Here is a 26962-nt window from a genome sequence, read left to right as displayed (position 1 = left end):
ACATACCTCCTCTGATGGACAGAGACAAAAAAGACTGAAGGCTGCCCTGGCATACAAACAGAAAGGTGCTCTCTTCTAGATTTTTGTCATCTCCATTACCGATATGGGTTATTCCTCAAATTGCTCATCCACATGGGTAACCGTAGAGTGTAGAGAAGTTTTATGACCTGCTTAAGGTCACACAATGATTCAGGGAATATCTGGGGAAAAAATCCAGATCGTCTGACTTCCCCTTCACTAGAATGGAGCCTTGACTGCAGTGCCCTTATTTTAAAAGATACAACCATATTCTATGACCATGATCCAAAACCAAGGAATAGCAGTACTATTTCAAATGCTTTATTTAGGCTACAGTATTATGTCAGGCAACTGTGTTTGCATCTATACCACTGACAGTGTCAAACCCAGATTCATGAGAAAATTTGCAAATTAAACATGGATGTGAACAACACAATACAATTTGATCATCATACGGTAGATAAAGCCCTGGGGAGATTTTTCAGGGTTCAAAAGGGCTGTGACTAATTTTACATAGAAATTCTAGTACCATGAGCATATATGGCTTTCTGTCCAAGAGGTCAGTAGCTTAAGTGCATCTCTTGGGATGTGCACTTTCCTTCTGGAAGAAAAGACTGATGAGACCTCCATGAGAAAAGCAAATGGCATTTAATTTAAAAAAAACTGGCCTGCTCTTTGAGCTCTCCAGATGCAAACCAAAAAGAGTTTTAAAAAACTGTGCTAACTAGAAAAGCCATCTTTTTTATCATCAACCTACATGCCACCTTTTTCCTCTTTATTTTTCCTTCCTCCGGTTCTCCTTTCTTAGAGTATTTGCAAGAAGGAAGCTTACTGACACACTCTTTTCCTTTGCAGGATGCCTTCTGAAGGCTCTTCAAGTCAGACACTTTTTTATATACAGGTAAGATAGTTTTCCCTCGGCTGTATGGGTTTATGCCCCATTGTAGCAGGGCTGGAAACACTTGCCCCTCTACCCCCTTCAGCCACTGCTGCCCCCACTACCAATTCCCCCTAGTAAGAAGAATCAGCTGCCAAGTGAATTGGCAAGCGCTGCCAATTGCTGCCTACAATCAGTGGGGGTGTCGTTAGCCACAATTTGCATGTACCACCCCTCCCCCTAAGGGTGATGTGCCCAACACTTTCGAAAACAGTGGCATAAGACATGTAAGCAGAGAAAAACTGAGACTGCCTAGCGCCAGGACAAAAGAAAGAATCGGGGGGGGGCTGTTTCATGTACACTACATGACGCAACCACAGTATGTTAGATGGAGCCCCATGCAGAATATTCCTCCCTCCTCCACACTCCCCGGCTCACCTTGAAATTAGTAGAGACCTTGTAAGGCAAACATCCATATACCCATGCGCACACACACAAACACCTTGTGCAGCTCTGAGATCCGCCAGGACTTCAGAGTTTGCACAAGAGAACATAAAGTCAAGCCACAGGTTTGACATGAAGCTATCAAATTCTTATAGGATGATAGGATATTGGATCTTATAGGATATTGCTCAAGATTAAAGGTTGCAACATTGAGCCCTCTAGTTTCTCTATGTTCACTTAGAAACTGAACAAAAACAAACCCAAAAACAAAAAAAAAAAACCCCAAATCAAACCAACCAAGCAAACCAATCCACAACCAAAAGGAGTGACAATACCTGTAACTTTCAGGTGGCTGCTTGGAGTTTAACTCGTTTAATGGAGTTTTTAGTGGATCCAATTTTGATTAGTTACTGAATCCAAGAGCTTAGCGCCAAGAACAGGTAGACAATGTGATCTGATTCAAAAACTTTAGCTGTTGAAGTAATAGGGATCCCAACATGGTAGCCAGCAAAATAAACCAATCCCACCCAAATGAATTGTGACAGCACTAGTAAAACTTGTACAATTCTACACAGACCTTTCATTTGGTGAAGAAATGCCACGCATGTTGTGCCTTTTAAACGTGTCAAAACAACATATTAAGAAAAAGGGCTCCTCAAAGTGAAGGGTTTCAAGCTGATACACAAATCTTCACCTGGTCATCAACAGGGAAATGAAGACAGCCAGCTATTTCTCTTATAGGAAGAGAAACTGAGATAGAAGATCCAGGTTAAGTGAAAAGATGGCACCCGAGGTCCAGCTGCAAAGCAATGTACACACCACAGATAAGAAATTCTAGGAAGCCCTTCATGTGTTGACTAGTGGCCAAAAAAACCCAAAAAAGGTTGCCGATGCCAAGTCTGTTAGCTAATGTGGTCACCCGAGGCAGCTCACAACTGAGCTGCTGTAACCTTTTCTCCTTAGCCAGAACCCGCTCCAGTTCCTTCGGTGCTTGGACATGGACCCAGCCAGTTCACATGCAGTTTCACTTCAGCCAAGAGAACAGGGATCTCGCCACTCCTCCAGGAACGGGTCAGGAAGGACAGGTTAAAAATCCTGCCGCTTCAATGGGGCCAGGTGGTCACCCTGGACACTAGGCTCCGAAAACATTTTTACTGTGGAGAGAGTTCAGGGGCAGGGGAATGTGGAGGGCAGGGGTTAATATTTGGATTGTGTGCTTTTTCCATCACAGGCTATAAAAACAGCGGCACCTTTGCACTGCTCTAGCACTCTGCACCCTGGAAAAAAATGCACACTCGGCATCAGACCACGGCCTGGACAGAATCACTTCTTCCTCTTCCTGTTTACAGGTTTCCTTCCAATTGTCTTCGAGTGTAACAGCACATTTTTCATCTTCAATTTGTTTTTCTTTTTTTCATAACACACTTCATTCCTCACTGCCCCTTTGGGAGCTGTGAAAGTTATCTTGGCTGGTTCTTTCCCTGTAGGGTCTGGAGGGCTGCGTGTGGGGGCCATCTGGAAGTGGCAAATCCACAGTGAAAGTCAGGAGAAGGTTGGAAAAGGAAGGACTGGTAGGGGCAGCTAGGAGCTGAAGTCCACCAACTCACTGGGCTGTGGCAGTGCTTGAAAATTCGACAGCCATGATTTGGGGATCTGGATGCTGTTCCAAAGAAACGGATGGGCGGTTGTCCACACTGCACTTTTCCTGTTTCAATGTGACAAAAATTGCCATTTCACTAGCTTAATCGTGTCTGAAGATCCATGTTGTCACCACTTTTTATCACGTTAGTCATTTTTTATCGTTGTAATTTAAACCACCTCCATGGGAACATCTGCTTGCAAAGTTGCCAGAATCACTGCCAGTCTGATCAACCTAATCTCTGGGTTACAGCCCTACATTGGTAGCAGGTCTTTCATTTGTACAGGGGAAATGGTTTGGGGTACTCAGCCCCATGAAATCCAAGGAAGTAGATTAGATGACACAAAAGGTCTCTTCTGGGTATAATACCACAAGTCTACACACTCTTTTCCTATGATTTTGTTGTTGTTGTTGTTAAGAGTAATTCCTCATTTACCTTATACAGTAGACCATATCCTAACAGCATGATTAGCTTGTGGACTGGCTCCTTGCCATAGGCAGTCTCACAGTAATTACAGAAATTGCTTTGCAGAAAAGTACACTGTTCTTCACTGCTTTTCAAAAATGTTAGCTGCTAGGAACAGAGAGGTCCATGGTAACCAGTGTAAAAAACATTAAAATTTAGCCCTGGATCTGGTGGAAAAAGGAGTCTCTCACTGCAGAGAGAGACAGGTCACACTAGGAGATCAGAGAAGAGACAGGCGTGGTTTGGCTCACTGAAGCAAGTCCCATATTTCAAAGTTTACTAAACAAGCCTCAGCTAGCTAGTCTGTATACTGTATGAAAGAGAGAGAGAGTGAGATAGAGAGGAAGGGAGGGAGGCAGGCAGGGCTGGCTGGAGAGGACAAATGCTCTTAGCAAAGAACTAGAAGTCAGCTGAAAGTGAGCTCAGATAGAGCCAATGTCCAGAAAGAGAAGTGACAAAGCAGCATCATTGAGATGTGGGGGATACTTGAGATTTCAATAGCTCTGGTTGTTTTGCTCCTGATCGTGATGTTTCTGAAGTTGCAATGGGCATGTAGATGGCTTCCTCCAGGACCAACTCCCCTCCCCATTATCGGAAACTTGTGGCTGCTGGACTTTAAACTGCAGCGGGAGACTCTTGCGAAGGTATTTATTTTTGCAGAAATCTGAAGTAGAGATTTGCCTGACTGAAGTAGAGGGGTTCAGTTGGATTGCAATAAGAACTGCAGAGAAATCAGCTAATCAGTCACAGGGTACGCTCCAACTTAACTATTACCCAAATCCAACATCCCAAGGATGCAGCACTACTGCTGCAATAATTATTTTCAAAAAAAGAAGAATTACAGACTGCTACTCTCCTTCTTGGTTTTAACTACTTTTTCTTTCTTTAACATGTTACACCATCAAAATATGTATTTTTGTAATTTATAGACTTCATCCTCGCATGCCCCATGTGTAAGTAGCAGTGAAGATCTGGTCCAAAACCACTGAAATCATTGACAGTTTATCCACTTGATTTCACTGGATTTTGAATCAGGCCCCAGGTTTGTTTCCAAAGTTTTTCCACAGCAAATATCTTGCTCTGCCAGAGGTTGAGTGGTCATGGCTCCGCTGGTACTTCTTCCTGTCCATGAGTGACAATGGTTAACAGATACAGGAGGACTCAGACATCTTCTAAAAAAAGCAGTTTATTATAATAAAAAACATTTATTATACTGATTGTTCAGATTCACTCCCTGCTGTATTTTGTGTTAGAGACTCATCCAACATAGCATACATGGTAAAACTTTCTTTGCCAGAGGCACTGGAATCAATACCACTGGAATATCTCCTGCTTGTGAGAAATCTGGTCTCCATTAGCAAACCAGCTGTCCATCCAAAACTGGCTTGTTCCTGTTTATCAATAATAAAACTTTGGAATGGCTCAGTAAATGATGTTTAAGATAGGACTGGAAATATCATAAACTTGTTTTACTGACTGCACTTGAAAAACAGCTTAAAAGTAACAAAAGTAAGAAATCTACTTCCAGCTCTGTTTCAGGAGAAAAAAGAAGCCTGACCTGGGAAAAGACTATTAAGAGAAAGATGACAAAATTTATGGGGAAACAATAAGAAAAAAATCTAGAGTTCAAAAATAGTTCTCTGCCTTCACGGAGGCCAAAAGGAAAGCAAGAACGCATGCTGGGCACCCATACACACATCCATTGAGGCTGCTTCGACGTGCTGTAATTACAGCATTGTCAGAACAGACTTGATTAATCGAGTCTACTGGAGCATGCCAATTACTGCGCTCCAGTGTCATGTGTATCAGCATCCCTGCACTGAATATTGGTGGCGAGGTGCTTTAACTAAAGCTTGTTTGGCGAGTTTTAGTTAAAGCGCCCCTGCCACCATTTTTCAGCATGGGGATGCTGATACACGTGATGCTCCAGGCGCTTTAATTAAGAGCGGCTCTCGGAGGCACTCTAATTAATACCCCCTGTCTCTCCCGCCTCCCAGAGCACATGTATAAAGACTCAGAGAGTCTCATTAAATGAAAGGAAGATGAAAGAAAAATATGAAATGGGATCAAGCTGGCTTTTTTTCGCTTTCTCTTAGAGATAAGGCATATGTTCGCAGAAGGTCTTTGGTTATTTTTTGTGGTGGATTTCCCTCTTTTGGAGTGATTCCAATTCTTAGTATCCACATGCCATGAGGTGGAGTAAGACTGGCCTTCCACAGCCAAAGCAGGCCATAAAAGGAGTCAGTAAGTGGCCCTGTAGATTCAGTGGGAAGTATCACTTATAGAAAACTCCAAAAAGATTAATTTTAAGATACCCATTTATCGCTTTGCAGCTTTTCTAACATATGTTTATCTACTCTCCAGTTAACCAACATCTATGGAAACGTCTACACAGTGTGGATGGGACAGACACCTCTAATTGTACTGAATGGCTACAGAGCTGTAAAGGATGGCCTTATCTCCCATTCAGAAGAGACTTCTGGACGGCCTCTTACCCCTTTCTTCAGGGACCTGATGGGTGAAAAAGGTACTGGATATTACTCTATGGTTAGGAATGACATTGAAACATAAAGGTGACGTTGTAAGAATGAAAAATTCTTTTCCATTGATGAGGTTCGCAGCAGAGCAGGATTATTTAGAAAAACAGGTAAAAACAAAAACAAAAAAAGTTTTACACTACCATATTTTCACAACACTCCACTGACTGTATTTGCTTTCTCTATTGTATTTGAAGGAAAATTTGCCTGTATAAATTGACCACACACTAGCTTCAAGAAAAATAGACTCCGTGTAACAAAAACCCACCCCGTAACTGACAAGTGTTCAAAAATCCAGTTAGGAAATGAAGCACACTTGAGACACTGACAGTTAAGCAGTCCTGTCCTCTCCAAACACTGTCACCCTGGAGTTTCTGGGGATAGGTTTGGAAGATGAAACTAATGATGTTAGAAACTCATGTTGCAGATCTCAATTCAAATCTGTAACATCTATCAGCATATGCTCTTATTAGAAAAATGTGGCTTAATTTAACCGTACCTTTTACTATATAAAGAATTTCCCTTCTTAGTAGTAGTATAGACATGCTCCTCCTTGTCCGCAGGCATTTTCCTAACAAGTGGTCACACCTGGAAGCAGCAAAAACGTTTTGTCATGACGATTCTAAGGAGCCTGGTGCTTGGCAAGAACAGTCTGGAACGTCAAATACAAGAAGAGGCCCAACGTCTGGTAGAGGACATTGCAAACGAGAATGGTAAACTAACTGAAAGACTGAAATTTAATGCTGTTTCCTATACTTAAGTCAGGCTCCAACTGATACTAAATTGAAGAGCCCCTCTGCTCCATAAATGACACAGGGTGGGACTTGACAGCAGTGGAACTGTTCATGAATTGCCTAGTTCAATGGAGAATTCAGAAATGCCAAGTCTTGACTGTACTAACTGCAATTTGAAATTGTGTGTTTAAATACAGGTGCTGAGACAAATTTTTATTTCTTCTTGTTATCACTCTCCTATTGGTAAGCAGCACGTTTGTAGCAATCCCAATATTTAGGTTGCTTAACACTATCAATTGCAAAAGATTGCTGTGGACTTTGTGCAGGAAGATTTAACACCTGCCCTCTATGGCCACAGACAAAAGTCCATCTCTGTCCTCTGTATAAATCACCCTTCAAGTATTTGAAGATTTATCAAATCCCTCCTTAGCCTTCTCTTCTCTATTTCCCCTGTAGTGAGGCCAATGACATGTTTCATTCAAGCATGTCTTCTAAAATAACATCAAAAGCTAGACAGCATGGGCTGTGTGTGAATACACACAGCGAGGTAAAGGAGGGTACTCGACTGCTCCACAGTAATTGCCTATGTGGACTTCTTAACTGAAACTAAATGTTAGCTTCCAAAACTCCCATTTGCTGTTCCAGTCTCAGTGCCAAAGCGTGCATATTTGGAGGGGGCAGGGGGAAGAAAGCTAGTAACATGAACCACAACTTTCTGCAAAGAAAAAAAGCTTCAGGTCAGAGAACAATATACACTAGCCACTCCATAACAGTGCAACAGTCACAGGGATGTGTCACCTGGGGCAACATAAGAAGAGCACAGCCACACATGGCCAACCAAAAACCCCAGCACCCTATCCCAGCATCACCACCAAAGTAGAACTGGGGTAGCCATGTAACACACAGCAACACACTAACCTGGAATAAAGATTTGAATCGGGGAGTGACAGGTCCAAGCCTCTCTTGAAAGGTCTAGTGAGCGCTGCGATATACCACGCGGCATCGCTTCTGCCATGCACAGCTAGCCAACACACAGGGTACTCCCCAACGTCTCCGTATAGCAGAAAGAACTAGACTAAGCCACTTCAGTCACAAGGCTTGAACCTTAATGACCATCTGCCTCCCCTACAAGTTGGAACCAGCTTTTTATTGCTATAAGCTAATGCAATTAGTCCTTAAGTGGCAATAGTCTGTGCTACAGTGCTGAAGGGTCAGGGTTCAAAACTAATGGAAATGCACACTGCTACAACATAAAATAGAACATGTTTTATATATATGCCTTAAATAAATATAAAATTACACATTAAAATATGTTATTTAGGTTGCGAAGTCAAGCATGAAAATGTATGAAATAAGAATTATGGTGACCTACATTTTAATTCTGCCTTCTTGTGTAAATGTATTAAGATAGTCTTTAATTAAAGGACAAAAACTGCTTTTTCCGTGGGACCTTTGCTTTATGCTTTGCTTCATTTAAGCTGGCAGAGTCAGAAAACAAAATTAACTTTACACGCATAATCTTACATCGGGCATTTCCTAATTTTTGAGTGATTTATTTTGCAACCTGAATGACATTTTAATGCATTTTTAAGTGGGTAATATCACTTTGGATTAAAGCTAGATATATATCAAATGAATAATGCACCTTGCAGTTTAATGATTTTATTTTTTTTAAGTGAGTACCTGGAAATAGTCTACTAAGGTTCATCCAGCGTCTACTACAATCAGTCAGTTTTTCTATCTCCTTTAGAGGTAACTGTATCAGGGCCCAACTAAGAGGCTAGATATGTACGTTTTATAAATGTAGTTTTAATCTTAAGCTGGTGAACCAGGAGTTTTCCATTCTGTGGGGCAACTATTATTCAACATTTTCCTTATAGCATAAACCTCAAGCTATTTCTTTCAAAGTAAACCTAAGGATTTATGCCGCTGTTCCACTGAAAGCCAGAGGAGAGGAAAAATGCAATCACGTTACACAAAGCGGTTCACAGGTCAGACCCTGGAGAAAAAGGAAAATGCAAAGTATGTTCCTCCAAATATATACTCAGTTCTACCCTCCCAGAGAACAGGAATGGAGTGAACAGAAATATGTCCCAAAAACCTCCTATGCAGGGATGCGCAGCAGCTGTTACACCGTAACTACTACATGTACATGATCCTGCGGTGATACCATGGAGCTAAATCACCCCAAATGTGACCCTAAATGAGGCAGTTTTGAGGCACCCCCCTTTCCCTTTTGAAGCTACTACAAATACATGTTCGTCTACACCATTATTCTTTTGTAAAATGTGTTTTTTTACCTAGAAACAATTCAACTTTCTGTTCAGTGCACAACTACTAGCATTGTGCAGGCTTCTTCATGCACCTGATTAATTTTCTGCACCACAATGGACAGGATCTAACACCTGTCATCTTCACAGGGAAACCCTTTGATCCCTACACGCCCATTGTCCATGGTATCGCAAACGTGATTTGTGCCGTGGTTTTTGGACATCGCTTCTCCAGTGAGGATGAATCCTTCAACAGGCTGATCAAAGCCATCTATTTTGTGATCTACTTTCAGGCAACTATCTGGGGCAGGGTGAGCATTCAGCTCTATCAGCTTTAGCTGTGCTTCTGGGTAAATACTAGATGAGCTAAAATTCCAAAAATATAGACTCTGACCAATGGCCATAATTTCAAAAACCATCATGCAAGATTTTTGCTTATGAAGCAATAAATGTACCCTCCATAGATGCATTTTCTTTACAGACTATAATCAGTGAATCAAATGGCTTACGATTTGAGCTACTGCTATTTTGAGTTACTGCTGTTTTTAAATAGTAGATTTGCTACAGGGGGTGGGCCAAGCTGCAGCAGGGGTGCCATAAGTAGCACGGGCAGCCTGTGTAGCACGCAGCAAATTGGGGAAGGAAGAGGCAGCACAGCGGCAGACAGGAAAAGCACAAAGCAAAGCATCAATATCAGGAAGAGAGAACAGGACAGGGAGCAGAAAGCAGAGCAGCAGCTTGGGCAGTGAGCTCAAGGCAGGGAGCAGAAAGCTAAGAAGCAGATTGAGTAAGGGAAAGGGATCAAAGTGGCACTCAGGGAGAGTGTGGGGCTAATTGGTGCCATGCCTACCCAGAAGGTTGACCCCTGCTAATTTAATGTATTTCAAAATCAAGAAAGGCTTAGAGAAACACTTATGTCTGGAACTGGGTTTCTAAAGGCTTCCATTAACGCCAGCATAAACATTTGATTGTTGAGAGCTTGGAATTGGAAACAGAATCTAAACATTCAGGTAATAAAAGCTAATCCTTTGAAGCCCTGTCCTTTTGAGCAGGATTCAGATGAATCATGTGCTCCAAACTAACCCCAAGATGTGATTTTTCCAAATATTAAATTTTGGGTATGGACAGATGAAACAATTATGTAAAGTAACTCTTACATCTCCAAGTTCCTGTAGCAATACATCCGTAGCAAAACTGTCGCAACTTTATCTCTGTTCCGTGCACACGTTGCAAAGTTTTCGGTGCCCATTGCATCCTCTCCATCAGACATTTAAACCGATCTTCAGGTATATTGCATACGGACTGCATTTTTACTTTTCAAGACCAAAAGGAACCATCAAAGACTCTCATTTGACTTCCCGTACGATACAGTTCATAGACTTTCAATGTGATGAAAGAGTATTTTTCTTTGGTTGATTCCTTGGCTATACCGATTTTCTAACCTTCTAGTACTTGGTGACAGTATTCTTAGGTTGTGAGAGACCTTCATGCAGGGAATCTTTAGAAATGTTAATATTTAACTGTGAGACTGTTGGACTACAAAGTTCTGCTGGTCTAGCTATGTTGATATCAAGACAATAAAAAAGCACAGCCCCAGAGACCAGGCAAACTCTGTGCGGAGGCAGCTCTCCCATCAAAAGGAGGCTATTGTCATTCAGGGGAGCTGGTACAGCTCTGACAACAGAAAAGTTCCTGACTTGCCAGACACCACAGTGCAGTCACCATAACTAAAGCGGCAGCAGCCCCCACAATGTAGATCTCATCTAAGTGAAATTTGTGACACTTCTACAGGAACTTTCTCTTTTGATAATTCCTAGGGACTGAAACCCTCTAAGTCCAGGGGTGGCCAACCTGCAGTGCAAGTGCCACAAGTGGCAGATGAGGGAGGGGACAGACAAAGCAGCAGCATAAGGCAGGAAGCAGAGCAGGAGATCAGGCAAAGAGCAGAGAGCAGGGAGCAGAGGATGGGAAGAAGAAAGCAGAGCAGCAGATCAGGCAGGGGAAGGTGATCAAAGTGGCACTTGGGGGAGGGGGAAATTTGTGGCATGCCTGCCAAAAAGGTTGCCCCGCACTGCTGTAGCCATTAAAGACACAAAGCATGGGCAGAGTAAAAGGAAGCTTCCCACAAACGACTGTTCGGCAGTGCGTCTCAAGTGTCTGGGAATGAACCTCTGCAAAGAGTTCGAGGATCATTCAACCCTGGTAACTACTCAGTCCTCAGTGTTTTTATTAAGGAAAAGCAAGTGACAATAATTATCAGTATGGTTTATAATACAGGGACTGTATCTACCTGATAAGAAACTAGGCTACTTAGGTTATTGCCACCAATTTATTTCATGTAACATCAGTTCACATATTTCAATCAAAAACCGTCTAGAATTGACTGCTTATAGCAGGGACTGGTGGCCACCAAAGGCCCAAATGATGGATCTGGCCCATGGGGCCACCAAAACCAGGCCACAGCCAGGGGCTTCACCTGTCCCATGCCACACCACAGCTGGGCACCAAGGGGCTTTTGTGGCTGGGGCTCCACCCTTGCTGTGCCATGACTGGGCAGTGGAGAGCTTTGCCTGTGCCGCCTGCACCTGGGCATCAGGAAGAAGCAGCAATGACAGTGGCTAGGCCCTACCATTAAGCCCACCTTGGACCTGAGCTGAGCCATGCCAGCCCACTGCCAGTAAAAAGTTACTGGCCATTGACTCAGAGAAGAAATTAAAGGTTTCACATCCCTACCAGAAGCATAAACCCTCCACCTCACACTTTATATTTTCATGACTCTAAAATCAGTTGATTTCACTTAAATTAACAGACCTTGCCTATATTTTACCTACAGATGTACGATGCTTTCCCCTGGTTCATGCATCGCTTCCCAGGACCTCACCAGCAAGTGTTTGCATACAATGATTTTATGCACAGTTTAGTTATGAATGAGGTCCAAAGTCACAAGGAGAAATGGAAAGCAGACGATCCACAGGATCTCATTGACCTCTACTTGGCCCACATTGCAAAAGTAAGTGCCTGTATTCTATATTAAACCAGCTTCTCCTTAGCTTTATTGCACAATGCAAATTTTACTGAAGGACAAAATGAAATGTTATAAATTAATATTCCAATTAATTTAGGAACTGGAGGAGTTTTTTACTTTTATCATATGCATACTTCATAAGTTTTCGTCAAGCCATGTGTCGATTAAGACATGGCCAATCAAACTGCTTTAAATGCTTCTGCTTTTCTTCTGAATGCCCCATGCAGAACAAAGAAGACCCCACCTCCACATTTAATGAAGATAACATGGTTCAAACTATGGTCGATCTTTTGTTGGGAGGCACAGAAACTACAACTGCCACCCTGTACTGGGCACTGCTCTACATGGTACAATACCCAGATATCCAAGGTGGGTGAAAGCACATCAAAAAGACTCACGTTATGTAGTTTGTACAGTGTTACAAAACAAATATTAGATGTAACTATCAGTGAGCTGTCAACTAAAATTACCTGCTAGCAATGCACATCGGTGCTAATAACTGATAACCGAACAGCAGTTCCAAAATGTGAATTTAATATGTGGAATGTAATTAAGGAAAACACGCAGTTTTCCCACCACCTCCTGAAGAAGCAAGGCTAGCAGAGGCTAGACACCAGCAGCAGGGACCTGAAGTGACTGCTGTCTACCTGTCCAGTAGTAAAAGTAGGAGAGAGAGAACAGCAGGTTGGAGAGGTCATTTTACATGCAAAATATGCATGTAAGCCTACCCAAAACACTTCTCACTGCCAAATTAAGTGGGCATAGCAGACAAAACTTTAAAACATGTCTAACTCTTACATGTCTTTATAATGTTTCCGACAAAAATAAGGTAAAAACAATGGGAGTGCTAATGTGCCTCATTTCAAAGAGAAATCTCTTACTCAAGTTGGGAAGTGAAGCCACTGCTGTAAAAGTTAATTTAAAAGAAAGGTGCCCTTGAGAGATTACCTTGCACTCACCCAGGGAAAACACAATTCTCTGTCTCTCAAAATCAGCTTTGAATCAGTGCAGGGATCAAACCACACTCCAAGGCATTTTGTGACAACACATCCATTCTAAAAATCCTGGGGTTGAAGAGCAATAGAGCAAGTCAAATTAGCTTTTTTTTTTTTTTTTTAAGAAAAAAGAAAGACTGGTGGGGTGAAAGAAAAAAAAAGGAAAGAAAAAAGGGATGGAAAATATTTTTCTGTAATAAATATAACAGAGTACTACTTTGCAGGAAAAGTCCAGAAAGAGCTAGAGACTGTTCTGGAACCCTCCCAAGTAATATACTACAAGGACAGGAAAAATCTGCCTTACACAAATGCTGTAATTCATGAGATCTTACGCTATAGCAACATTACTGCTGTTGGGACCCCCAGACAGTGCGTGAAGGATGCCACAGTGCTGGGGTATCGCATTGAAAAGGTAAAAAGACATTCTCCAGGTTGATAACCCTTGCTGCTACTTGAAGTCTTTGCATTATGTTCAAGAACATGATTTCATCATCATAGTCATGGAAACCATAAATTTGATGATACCTTATGATTTTCCCAATCCACCCAGCCAATCAGTCAGAAAGGAGAATGCTTTGGATCATGGGACATGCAGTTCAGCCAGCAATGTTGGCCCAATTTAAAAATGGGGGCGTTAACCCTCCAAACTACAATTCCCGTGTGGCAACGTACCACAGTAAGCAACACTTGGTGGGGTCATTGCTTAGCTCTGGTACAGATGCTTGGTAACCTTTATACAAATAGTGCTTTTGCCACCCCAGAACAAACATACCTCAAACACAAAATTTATTAAAAATGAACATGCCCAAATCATAGCACTGGTTACAGTACTCTACTACCTACTCTACAAGCCGAGTCAGGAACCAAGACACCGCTATAGGAAATGAGCATTTCCCAGATGAGTAACAAAGAAACCTATCCCGGCACCATAAAACTCTCGCCCTGGCTTCAGGCCAACTACATGAGGTGGACAAAGAAGATGGACTGGGTGGGAGTAAATCAAACAGATGAGGAAACAAACACTGTGCACAAATCTGGGCTTGACACTTGCCCAACTGATGCCAGAGGCGAGTGATTTGTAGGCATCACAGTAGTGAATATATTCCAAGGGGACAAAGAAAATATGGTAGGGGGCTTTGTAGATTTTGACCAGCTATGTTTTGCCCCAAACAAGTGTTCAGCAAGGAAGAAAATATACAGGTGTTTGAAGGAACACCAAATGATCAGAAAGCAAATGCATATAGGAGATAGGAGCTCAGCAGACTGGTGGATTTGATAGAGATACTGTAAAGTAAAATGCTGTCAAGCCAAGTTCACTTCATCAGATGTTGTGAATGGGTGTGTATAAAGCCAAGTTTAAGGAGAGGACTGCAGAGCCACTGGCCATTATCTTTGAAAACTCGTGGCGATTTGGAGAGGTCCTAGGTAATTGGAAAAGGGCAGATATAATGCCCATCATTAAGAGAAAAAGGAGGATCCAGGGAACTACAGACCATTCAGCCTCACCTCAGCCCCTGAAAAAATCATGGAGCAGGTCCTTAATGAATTCACTTGTAACCTCTTGGAGGAGAAAAAAGAGATCAGGAACAGTCAGCATGAATTCACTGGGGCAAGTTGTGGCTGGCCAACCTGATTGCCTTCTATGAGGAGGAGATCGGTTTTGTGGATGTGGGGAGAGCAGTGAACATGATGTCCCTTGACTTTAGCGGTCTCCCACAACATTATCCCAGGCAAGCCAAGGAACTACAGGCTGGATGAATGGTGTGCAAGGTGAATAGAAAAGTGGCTGGAGCATTGGGCTCAGAGAGTGGTAATCATGACTCAATGTCTAGTTGGCAGCCGGTATCAAGTGGAGTGCCCCAGGGGTCGGTCCTGGGGCCGGTTTTGTTCAATGCCTTCATCAAACGCACCCTCCGCAAGTTTACAGATGACACTAAGCTGAGGGGAGCAGTAGATGCAGAAGGGGGTAGAGCTAGGATTCAGAGTGACTGAGACAAATTGGAGGATTTGGCCAAAAGAAATCCCATCTCATATACAGTCGCAATCCGGTATAATAACTTCAAGGTCCTTCTCTGTAGTAATACCCTAGCCAATCATTCCCATTCTGTATGTTTTCCTTCTTCAGTGTGGTACATGGCACTTGAACATACAAATCCTTGAGCACAGTTATCAAACTAGGTACAAGCTCATCGTACAGTAATTTTACCTAGGCTGCATTCCTTTAGCTTACTTGTGGGAATGTCATGGGAGACGGATCCAAACACTTAATAAAGCCAAGGTGGACCATATCCACCGGTCTCTCTGCCCCTCCCCCTGCAGCCATAAAGCTTGTTACCTTGTCAAAGGAGAGAGAAAAAGAAAGAGAAGAGATCCCATGGAATTTTCTCACTTTGCAAAATAACATTTGGGAACAGTATCGTCCGTGATGACCCTTTAAAAGTAAGCTGATAGAGGGAAAAGAGGTTTGGCAACCTGAGGCTGTAACTTCAGCTGGTGTTAAAAGCCATAACTCTCCAGTTGTCAGTGAATCTTATGCTTATTTCCACAAGCTAAGAAACTAGCCCTGCATTTTTACTTACATTACAAAGACCGGTTCACAAACAGAACATAATTTTGTGTTTTTACAGGGTACAATTGTGTTGCCAAACTTGCATTCTGTTGTATACGACCCTGAGTACTGGGAAACCCCTTGGAAATTCAACCCAAATCACTTTCTTGATTCAGATGGCAACTTTGTGAACAATGAAGCATTCTTACCATTCTCAGCAGGTAATGCACTGTTGTCTGAATCCTCCTGATACGTACACCTTGAGAGAAAAGCAAAATAAGTTTTTGGTTTCTAAAGTTAAATATGCATGTGTGACAGGCAAGATCAATCGACTAACAGCAGCAGGGATTCAAGCCAAGTGATCTAACGTAATACATTTAAGGATAATAAACGTAGCATAAATATAATAAATACAATCGTTATGCGTTTAGCTAGAACTTCATACCTATGTCTGTTGAAGCATACACGTGGCAGAAATCTCAATGGTCAAGTGACTTCATTGCCCTGATGACCCTGATATTTGAACACCTCATTGTTCTGGAAACACTGATCCTCAGAGCTGCCCTGTGAGGTCAGGAAGTGATATTGCCCCCTTTCACACGAAGAACCTAGAAACAGGGAGACTACCGGACACAATACAGCACCACATAGCAATACCTGATCTACCTCTGAACAGGACAGCTTCTCAGCTGAGATTACATAGCTTATCACATGAATGCAGTTCTACTGTTTCTGATATCCAAGGTAATTCCTTTAGAGGTAGCCCAACTAAGAGCTAACTCATTGTGCCACGGTAACATAGCTTATATGATCTGCCAAAGGTCACAAAGGAAGCCTGTGGGGGTGCAGGATATTAAAGATGGGTCTCCCAAGTTTTCAGCTAACACTTTATTCATGAGCTGATCTCCTCTTAACCCAGAGAACAGATGAATAAGTGTTTTCAATAATCAGGTTGGAAAGAAAAGCAGCGCAACAAAGGGACCAGGTCGTAGTTGAAGAATTAATTGTAAAAATAAAAAGAATAGAAAGATACTGACAGTGCGTCCTGCCCCACAGACAGAATATCAGTTGAGCAGCAATACAAAAGTGGACTGAGGCACAATATAAGCAATAGCTTAAATGCAGCTGTGAATGGTCAAAACAGCTGGACTGCCTGTGGACACAGGGCTTCCTACTCATGCTTGTAGGCTGGCTGGTCTGTAAGTCAGCTGGATTGTTTTAACTGCTTGGTGTGTCCATTCCTAGCTTAAACCATAGTAATTTGCCCCCGGATGTAATAGGAAATAAACTGTAGTGACAGAACAGATGGATGAAAGAGTTACAGCAGATTAAGCTTAACAAGTCAGTTTTTCTGTCCTTCATGCTATAATTGCTTCATCTGTCCACATACCATAAATCTGAAAACATTTTAAAACTGGACATAGGATTTTGGGGGGAGATTTACACAGCTAATACAAAGAACACTGCAAGGTATCTCACAATGCATTTTGAAAGCAAACTGACAACTTAAGCTATCGACATGAGTTGGAGTTGTACATCTTCACGATTCTTTTCCAAAGAACTAAGGACACGTCACACATGCAGTGAGATGCATCACACGTGCTCTGACATGCTGTAATTACAGCGTGTCAGAGCCGGCTCAATTCATCAAGTCTGCTGGAGCTTGGTGATCACTCTCGTGATGAGTTTTAGTTAAAGCACCCCCACTGCCATTTTTCAGCACATGCTGATACATGCTGTGAAGCTCTGGGTGATTTAATTAGAGCCACCATGCTGGCTGTTGTTCAAAATCCTACCCTTTGCAAGCTCCTTGATGAATTTTTTCCAGGATTTTCCCTGGGATAGAAGTATAGGAATTGGCCTATAGTTGCCTGGGTCCTCTCTCCTCCCCTTCTTGAAGACGGGCACAATATTAGTCCTCCTCCTGTCTTCGGGACCTCGGAGCACCACCAGTTTTGAAAGTTTCGCCAGAGGTCCCATGATGATTTCGGCCAGCTCCTTCGCACTCTCGGATGAAGTTCATCTGGTCCTGCTGACTTATAAATATCTAACTTTTCTAACCGATCATGCACCAGCTCAATGTCAATGGTAGGAAGGCAGTCATTCCCACCGTGCCCATTCAGAACCTTATCTAGTATGATTTTCCCCTTAATTATATTCTCTCTCATGAGGCAACACCAATCCTTCTCTTGTAGAGTAATTTGGTTAATCCAAGAGACTATCAAGAGAAAAATCAAGATGAATTTTGTTTGGAAATTCTCCCTTCTTTGACTTACTCTTTGCAAATATTTGTAATTTTCTTCCCTTTCCTTATGCAGGGCATCGTGTATGTTTGGGGGAACAGATAGCAAGAACTGAGCTCTTCATCTTCTTCGCCAACCTGCTGAGGGCATTCACGTTCCAGCTTCCTGACGGAGTGAAAAAAATTAATTTGGGCTACATTTTAGGAGCTATACTGAAGCCACACCCATATAGGCTCCATGCTATTCGACGCTAGTCTACCATATACCACAACACTGAGGTGCTTCTTTCATACGTATAAAAAACTATTGCAAGTGTATTCAGACATATGGTAATAACTAGTGGAAAGAGTAATCTAAACCATCTGTACAAAAAATAGCATTTCAGCAACTAAGATTTTAAACAAGAGATCTGTGAATTGTCATGCAACACGTACTGTGGAAATCCATTCACTAAGATGTTAGACCAGGGGCGGGTGATTATTTCAGCTGGAGGGCTGCATAATGAGTTTTGGCGAGCTGTCAAGGGCTACAAGGGTAGCCACCACAGGACAATGCCTGGGCCAGGCAGGACCCCCCACAGGCTGGCCAAAGCCCCTCGGTGGGCCAGATCCAGCCTGCAGGCCAAATTTTGCCCACCTCTGTATTAGACTATGTTAAGAACAGGACAAAGGTAGCAGAAAACAAAATGACATCAAGCAAATCAGTTATTCGATCCCAGTACCACTGCGCAATACTCCAGATGCAATAATTTGAAACTTTAGTGTGCTGTGATCCAGGCTCTCAGAATTATTTTTTCCTTCACAGGCTTTTTGCCTTTTTCCAGAACTTAGCTCCCTGTAGCTGTAGCTCCCTGTAGCCTGTAACTCCCAGCATCCCCTCTACAGCCTTTTTTAAATATGGGAGTTACACCCTCCAGTCCTCTGGTACCAAGGCTTTTAGTGACAGTTAGGAGTCCAGCAATTTCCATTCTGAGCACCTTCAGGTGACTGCCATCAGGTCCTGATGATATGCTACTGTTGAGTTGATCAGTTGCCTCTATGGCCTCATCTACTGACCCCTCCACATAGGTCCACTCCATTCCCTTGAATCTGGAGAGGACTGAATCTCGTGACGGGACCGTCTAATATCTTCCAGTGAAGGCAGATACAAAGAATGCATTTAGTTTCTGAGCAATTGCCCCCTCATCCTTTAGCACCCTTTTCACACCCTGATCATCCAAAGACTCGCCTGGCTCCCTGGCAGGTCTTTGGCTCCTAATGTACTTAGAGAAATGTTTAGTGTCATGTTTTGCGTCTCTAGCAAGTTTCTCCTCAAATTCTCTTAGTTTGTCTTATTAGTTTTACATTCCTTTGCCAGTGTTTATGTTCTTTTTTATTTTCCTTGTTAGGATTTGACCACTTTTTGAAAGAAGCCTTTCTCCTGTTTACTGCCTCTGTAATTCTGATATTAAACCATGCTGGCTTTCTCTTGGTCCACTTTTTTTTTTTTTTGATTTGTGGTATGCATTTGCTCTGTGCCTCCAGTAAGTTGCTCTTAATGGGTGCCCATGCTGCCTGCAAGTTCCTCACCTCCTTAGGGGCTCCTCCTCACTTCCATCTACCTAGCTTCCTCATTCTGGTGTGGTCTCCTTTCCTCATACTATTTATGCTAATAAAAGTTGGGCACATGAATAAGCTCTTGCACAATCAGGGTCTCTCAACCACAGTTCTTTGGAAATCCTCTTTGGGCTTGGAAAGGAAATGTCACTTTAGGATTACATCCTTGTCTCCTTATTTCTTCATTAAACATACCCTGGTTCTCTGCACAAGCATGCTGATGCATGCACTTTACTGTATTTCAGATCCAATTCCTTTTTTTCATTTTACAAGTTCAACTTTTTTTACAAGTTAATAGAACATTACTCAACTATTTATTAAGGGAGGAAAATGACCTTTCAGAACTAAAGAAATTTAACTGAACTGCCAGCATCTGGTAAAGGCACTCCTAGACACTCTAAAGTTCTACATAAATTAGGGGTTTGGTGCCCTTCGTCTCATCTCCTGTTGCCTCTCATACTGCTCAGATGAAAAGTACTTATAGACACCTGCTAATTCCACTTGTGAAAAGTTTCCGGTGCCTACTTGCTTTCAATTTCAGTTCAATACAAACAACTGCAAACATACAGGAAGTTGAAGTGTAGCATAAAAGCTAAGATATAATGATGATTATATAAAAACAACCTAAGAGGAAGAAGAAACAGACTCTCCATCTCTGGACTTCCTGGAAATGGTGGAACTCCACAAAACACTACAAAAGCCTGCCAAAACGGAATGGATAAAAGTTAAATATCACTAATTATTTCCTTTTTAAAATAAAGGACATTTTTTAACTCTTTAATAATACCCAGCTTTTATTAAAGAAAATACGTTTAAATAAAATCCAACTTGAATAAGAAATATTTTTAATAGGAATTAAGAAAAGTCTGTTAAACAACATGTTGGTTTTTTTTTTTTTTTTTTTTACAGAGGGGGGAGGTCCCTCTGAACACAATATTCTCGATACTGGCTACAAAGTACAATGTAAAGAATTTTGGAACAAAAAATCTTAGCAAAAGTCTTTCATCCTTTTCCTCCCAGATATTCACATAACACACACACAAAAGACAAACCAAAAACTCCTTCCAAGCTTCATTGATTTGTAACTTAAAGAAATATTCATAGTAGCAGGAACCATGATAAAGTGCTCAGAAATAAACTGGCAGTGTAAGATATAGATCAGGTCTTTTCCTACTCCAGTGTAATTTGTTGGCTCCTACAATCTTCTTCCTGAAAAAAGGATTCCAGTTGTTCTCATCCCTTGGTCTCCTGAGGTTGTTCTGTAAATTTTGATATTTTTCACCCAATATTCTTTCTTTAGATATGCATAAATATTTTCTTTTTCTTCTTTTGATTCGGTTTTAAAATTGCAGCTTGGGTTCAAACGTGCACAGTCTTCATTCGTATTAGTGAAGGGCTGAGGTACAATACAAAGTCCAGTTGTATGATGCTGGTTGTAAAACATACAGAGGGAACAAATGCTCACCATGATACATACGGTAAAGGAGGTATCTTTACAGACAAGTCAGCACAGGGTTGACACGTGATGGGAAAACTCTGTGGACTCCAAAGTCCTTCCCAAGTACTTCATTTCAAACTGAAGCCAACAAGAGGTCAGACAGTTCTAGACTTTCCACCATTCGTCACATCAACACAAGGATGTCATGTTACTTTTTCATCACAGCTGTAAAGGAGACCTACAAAAATAGGGGAAAAGAAGCCACTTCATGGATTAAAACTTGTCATTTTAAACATGTCATTAGAAACAGGGGAAAACAGATTGAAGGATAGCCTTAAGCTAAACAGAGAAAAGAATGATTTGGATAGTAAGACCAAGAAGCATTACACATTCTCTTCTTGTTAAATCCATATGCTGTTAATCTCAAAGAAAACAAATCTCATCACTTCATTAATCTGACATTAGAGAGGACAAGAGGTCTTAGAAAATAAAATACACCAATACTCACCTTGGCTCTAATGCTTTCAGAAATCAAAAGTCCACCTTCTAGGTAAAGCACATTAAAAGAAGCCCACCATAAAAAAAGTTCAGTGCCCTGCACTGCTTTCTCTGCAAACACCTAAATCGCTTCAAGGTCCTATTCTTTATTTATAACCTTCATCAGGGTACAGTTTGCAAAACCCAGAGATCATCAATTTCTGGACCTCACAGTGACAGCTGTAACCAACAAGGTGACTGTGGCTGTCATCTCCAAATGGAAATTCTAAGGGGGCTGAATCAGGTTATTCCTAGTGGGAGACACTTGGTTGTGAACTCCCCCTACCACTGAGAAAGCAGAGTAGGCTTCAGTTTTACCACAGTTAGAGAACAATATAATGATGAAGTTACATGTCACACTTAGACAATACTGAGCTAGACTAACGAGCATCCACATGTCAAAGCTCGTTAACATGCACTTAATGCTCCCTTGACATCTCAAAGTTATGCCACTTCAGGCAAGGGTGAACTATAGGTCACGTTACCTATCTTGTATTATGGTAACTTCAGCCTGCTCTACAGAGATACAACCAGTAATTTGCAGTCCTCCAGCACCCCAGGATGCACCACTGCCCTCCCCCCCCATTCAGCCAGGGATAGAACCTAGTTGACCTCCTGCCTAGCTATACCCCTGCTCACCAGCCCTCTAGTGCCACGTCAAAACTTTGCAGACAAGAAACAGTATTAATCCTTAACATAAAAGTGTTCAAGCATGTTCTAACTTTAACACCACTTAACAGTTCATAGGTTTAGTATGGTCCAAGCGTAAAGTGTTATTTGACCCTTTAAGAACAGGCCTTCTTCAAAATCAACAGCCTACCAATGTGTGCTCTGGGGAAGTCAAAAACCACCAGAAGAAAAAAGTGTAAAATTAAAAAAAGTAGTAGAAATTATGTTATGTATAATCAGGTATTACAGTTCCTAGATACTAAAACAGTGAGCATCATTTGAATGGGTACAGACATGTTTTTTTCCTCTCCAGTTTCTAAGAAATATGCAAAGTCCACACTTTGTTGTTTGTGTGGTTTTGAGGACAAAGTGTAGTGACTGGTCAACCCAACCTGGAACATAAAATTTAGTAAGCTAACTTTACTTTTTTCCAACTGGCCTCTTTCCATCGAGTCTTTATCTAGTTTGCGTTTTTCTTGCATAATAAACAAGCACTATTATCATGAACACACTTTGATCTATAGGAAAGTTGGAATTTTTTGAACAAAATTATTATTAAAATACCATTTAAAAATTTTTTACCACCAAAATAAAAATGCTATCAGTGTCAAAAACTCCATACTCATACATAGCCCTGTGAAACCATATATGCACATGTAAAACTAGTGGGGAAGGGGAAAAAAAAAATAAAAAAAATCAGGAAATGTCATATACGTTCGATAAATAAAAACACAGAGCTTCTGAACTGTACATCCCAGTCATCTCCATATTTTCCTCATTCCTTTCCCCCCTCTATTCCTGCATGTTTATTTTTAACACTAGTAATTTGACATTAGGCAGACCAAAATTTCTAAATTTTACAGAAGCACCAAGAGTCCAATCTATACCACAGCCCATTTGGGTGGGTAGAGGCTATAACACAGAGAAAGAGGAGAATTACAATGAGATGTATGTATGCTTAAACTTTTGTTTTGTTCAACATATTCAAATATTTTGTTCAACATCTTCTTCAATGACCTGGAACACTGAAATCTCCAAGTTTGCAGATAATACTAAATTATTCCAGGAGTCAAATCCCAAGTGGACAGAGAGGAGCACAGAAAGATCAAACCAAGGTAAGTGAGTGGGCAAAAAAATGTCAACAATTTGAAGGTCATCTGCCAAGTGCAAGGTAATGAACATGGGGAAAAATAATCTCAGCTACATACACAATGCTAGGTTCTGAACTAGCTGTCACGTATGACTTGGAAAACAGAGCCTGGAGTAACTGTAGACAGTTCTCTAAAAATGGCAGCTGTGTGCACTGTGGTGATCCCCCCACCCCTCCCCCCTCCAAAAAACCCAATGTTAGGCATCACTAAGAACAGAATTAAAAGCAAAACACAAAATATTATCATGCCACTATACAAATCTATGGTGCACCCACATCTTTAATACTGCATGCAGTTCTGGTCTCTGCATCTTAAACAGGATGTAGCAGAATTGCAAGAGGTACTTAGATGGACAAACAAAATGATCAGGGGCATGGAGCAGTTGCCACTAAAAGGCGAGGGCTCTTCAGTTTGGAAAGGAGAAGGGTCAGGGAAGGATATAATAGAGGTCTATAAAATCATGAAAGATGAAAACAAAGTGAACAGGAAACTGTTATTTACCAAGTCCCAAAATACTAGGAATAAAGGGTACCCACTGTCATCAGCAGGAGACTGGTTTAAAACTAACAGGAGAAAGTACTTTTTACTTAAGCGTGTTGTTAACTTGTGGAGCTCATTACCACAGGAGGTGGTAAGGACAGGTAGCATAGCCAGGTTCAGAAAGGGACTAGACAAATTAATGGATGAGAGATCTATTAATAGGTATTAAAAGCAGGTGTTAGCATCTTGAAACCAATGATGGTAGATGCCAGGAGGCTAATAAATAGGGGACAGATTACTCTAAATATACCTAGTTCACTGCTTTCTCTCTAAATCAACTTTTTTGGCACACATGCCACAAATTAAGCCCCGTGTCCTCCTGAGGGTCACCCAATTCCTTTCCTCTGCTGCTCTGCTTTCTGTTCCTTGCCCAATCTGCTATTTTGCTTTCTGCTCCCTGCCCTGTGCATCCTATCTTATAAACTGCTCTGTTTTCTGCTTCCTATCCCTTCTACCACTGTGCTGACTGCCCCTTCCCTGATCTGCCACATGCTACACAGAGACAGCCTATGCCACCTGTGGGCAGGCTGGCCACCTCTACTCTAAAGCATACTTTCCTGCCAATGTTGGAAACAGCAGAGCTAAATGGACTACTGGTCTGACCCAATATGGCACTTCTTATGTTGTACACACATATACTTGGTTAATTTCTTATAAGCATTATAGCAGAGGTGAGTAGTAAGGAAGGATTTAAAGGAGGGAATAGTAACTTCACAGATCAGTAAGGAGATAATTCTTTCTCCACAGGGCAGTAGGAGAGCGGACAGTTATGCTATAACTGCTAGTTTGCAGGTTGAAAAAAGATGGAGTTGCTGAAGATCATACCACTAGCCTTAAAACAGCATCAGAACTCTTCAATTCCTATCTCTCATTCCCTGACTCAGCAAATTAGCAACTGTGTATATGTTTCGATCACTGATGTATCTCCATGTCTCCCTCTTCTTTACTGCTACTGAATAATTTAAAATGCCACTTACTTCTTGCAAAACATGTCCAAGTGTCTCTTGACTCTGAATGCGTTTTCTGTTTAAAAAGAAGTGAAATAATTGTTTCAGCGCAGAGCACTAGTAGTACTTGCAAAAAAAAAAAAAAATCTAATTTTTGTCATAGTTCCAGAAAACAGGGGAGTTTTGGGCTATGCTCTGCTAGAGATTGCTACCCATCAGGGGAATCCTTGGGTCAAATTCTTTAAGGAATACTTAACCAAGCATTATTAAGGGCTACTAATATAAGGTTTTCCTAACTAAGACTCACTGCTTGCTTCCTTTTCTGAACAGTAGTCTGTTCAGTGATGTAAGCAATAAAATCTCAGTTTAGGCCTTAATATAGGAGTATGGGTGACACTCCCTGATGTAAGCAATAAAATCTCAGTTTAGGCCTTAATATAGGAGTATGGGTGACACTCCCTGCTATTCCAGTTCCAGCCTCCCAAGCTGTAGGAATCTCTGTTCTTCAGCAGTGGGTAAGAGGAAGATATGCAAATCCTTCAGCCTTAGACAATGACATTTCCAGAGTCAAAGTACAGGCATGCACTCCTTCATAGATCAGTGGAAATGACTTAGGAAAATAAGGATGTTCTAACACAAAAAAGCATAGTATGATAACAGTGATTGCACACTGCAGTCTATGCTATATAATAAGTGTACTTAACAGAATTTTAAATCCAAACACAAGCCAACTTTTTTACCTGTCTATTTTGGTTGCTATGATAACTGTGAAATTCCCCTTTGTATTAGGCAAGTATGTTGAGGGTACAATTACATAATTCCCTGCAGAAAGTCTGCACAGTTGGCTCACTTCTTGTGAATAGCAATGAGGTACACAGCTAACCAGTGGCTCCAATTGCAGGAAAAAAGCAGCATGTGGTTTCCAGTTGCTGTTAGGTATCTACAAAAATGAGAAAAATAAAACCCTGTATATCATTTTAAAAGTTTCAGATAACAGCTTTAAGAAAAGTTATTTTCCACATATACTTTACCCAGCCTAACACACACCTTTTCCCATGTAGGACTACCGTTGTCTCAAGGTTACTTTTCAACTGAGAGGTAAAATACTACATTATTTGGAATCAGGGAAAGAGCCTGTACCCAGGTAAAGTACAATGGGCACTGAGTCACCAAGGCATTATGAAACGTTTGCATTTTTATAAAAGCAATGAACTCCACAAATTTATAAAGTCTCCCTTTAATAATGTAAGTCAGTGGTAAGTAGCCATTGTGCTTGTGTTAAACAAAACTCTCAAATGTTTTAATTCCAACAGCTACTGTGGATTTCTAAAATTAGGATGTGGAACCAAAGATCTGATCCCTGCTGCATCCGGTCATGTACCATTATGTCATAACACTTGATTAGACTATGTATTAATATAATTTAGATATATATTATGATTTGGCTCAATTTTGACTTCTAAGATGTACTTCCATTCCTTGAGGCATTAGGTACTCAGATTAAGTGACGGATTTAATCTACTCTGGTAACTGAAGCAGTCAGCTCAACACAGATAAATCATACCTGAAAAATATGAAACCCTATTGGATGACACTTGCTATCTTGACAGTGCTGGCGAAGGGTGACTTTCACGCAACTCTCTCCTATTCCTGCAGAGACGGAGAGGGGAAAGCAGGGATTGGTATGGAAGGAGGGGAAGTTCCTGCTACCTCCAGCACTGTGACCATTTTTCCAGCATCCCTGCAGCTGCACTGTCTCCCATTCACCTGGTGGGAGCTCTTCACAGAGGGCAGCATCAATGGGTGGTGGTTTTATCTCACTATCAAATGTAAGACAGAAAGGGAAACAGATGTAGAAATGATGAAAGGTTTCCATGACTGTAGTTCACTATCCCCAGTGCCGAGCTGTCAAAAATAAGCTATTCATAACAAAATGTCAAACAAGGTCAACTGTTGCCAGTTGGGAAAGAAAGTCCATTAACAGGCAATTATTGCCAAATATAAATATAATTAAAATGCAAAACCGACACAGTTTTGGAATGTTACAGGTAAGAAAACAAATAGGCAAAAGTAAAAAATGAAGGTTCCTACAACACTACTGATTTATAGTTTCATAGTTTCTAGGGTTGGAAGGGACCTGAGCAGATCATCTAGTCCGACCCCCTGCCATGGCAGGGAAGAGTACTGGGGTCAGACGACCCCAGCAAGGTGTTCATCTAACCTCCTCTTAAAAACCCCAGGGTAGGAGCCTGCACCACTTCTCTTGGAAGTTGGTTCCAGACCCTAGCC

At 41.5% G+C, this 26962-nt stretch overlaps 2 protein-coding genes across 5 annotated transcripts in view; one reads left to right on the top strand and one right to left on the bottom strand.

Annotated features, from left to right (window-relative positions):
• Window positions 1–3790: 3790 nt before the first annotated feature.
• On the top strand, window positions 3791–18410 carry LOC109308510 (cytochrome P450 2J2-like). Its single transcript, XM_019532850.1, has 9 exons — window positions 3791–4088; window positions 5809–5971; window positions 6545–6694; window positions 9136–9296; window positions 11819–11995; window positions 12238–12379; window positions 13230–13417; window positions 15633–15774; window positions 17872–18410. The coding sequence occupies exons 1-9, from the start codon at window positions 3918–3920 to the stop codon at window positions 18048–18050; spliced, it is 1473 nt and encodes a 490-aa protein (XP_019388395.1). The 5' UTR covers window positions 3791–3917; the 3' UTR covers window positions 18051–18410.
• A 1746-nt stretch (window positions 18411–20156) lies between these two features.
• Window positions 20157–26962, bottom strand: part of CAPN10 (calpain 10) — a 27171-nt gene continuing 20365 nt past the window's right edge. For 2 of the 4 annotated variants that reach the window (XM_019532846.1, XM_019532845.1), the window contains 4 exons: window positions 26238–26493; window positions 25414–25613; window positions 24704–24749; window positions 20157–21067 (listed from right to left, as the gene is read on the bottom strand). In XM_019532846.1, coding sequence (XP_019388391.1) covers window positions 21038–21067; window positions 24704–24749; window positions 25414–25613; window positions 26238–26493 — 532 coding nt within the window. In that variant the 3' untranslated portion in view covers window positions 20157–21037. Of the gene's footprint in view, window positions 21068–24703; window positions 24750–25413; window positions 25614–26237; window positions 26494–26962 lie in introns of those variants that run through there. The other 2 variants (XM_019532847.1, XM_019532848.1) reach the window with 2 other exon arrangements.

The sequence above is a fragment of the Crocodylus porosus genome, unplaced genomic scaffold (genome assembly GCF_001723895.1).
Source record: "Crocodylus porosus isolate Cpor-Errol unplaced genomic scaffold, CroPor_comp1, whole genome shotgun sequence".
In the NCBI taxonomy this organism is placed as follows: domain Eukaryota; kingdom Metazoa; phylum Chordata; order Crocodylia; family Crocodylidae; genus Crocodylus; species Crocodylus porosus.
This window is presented reverse-complemented; position numbering and strand designations above follow the sequence as displayed.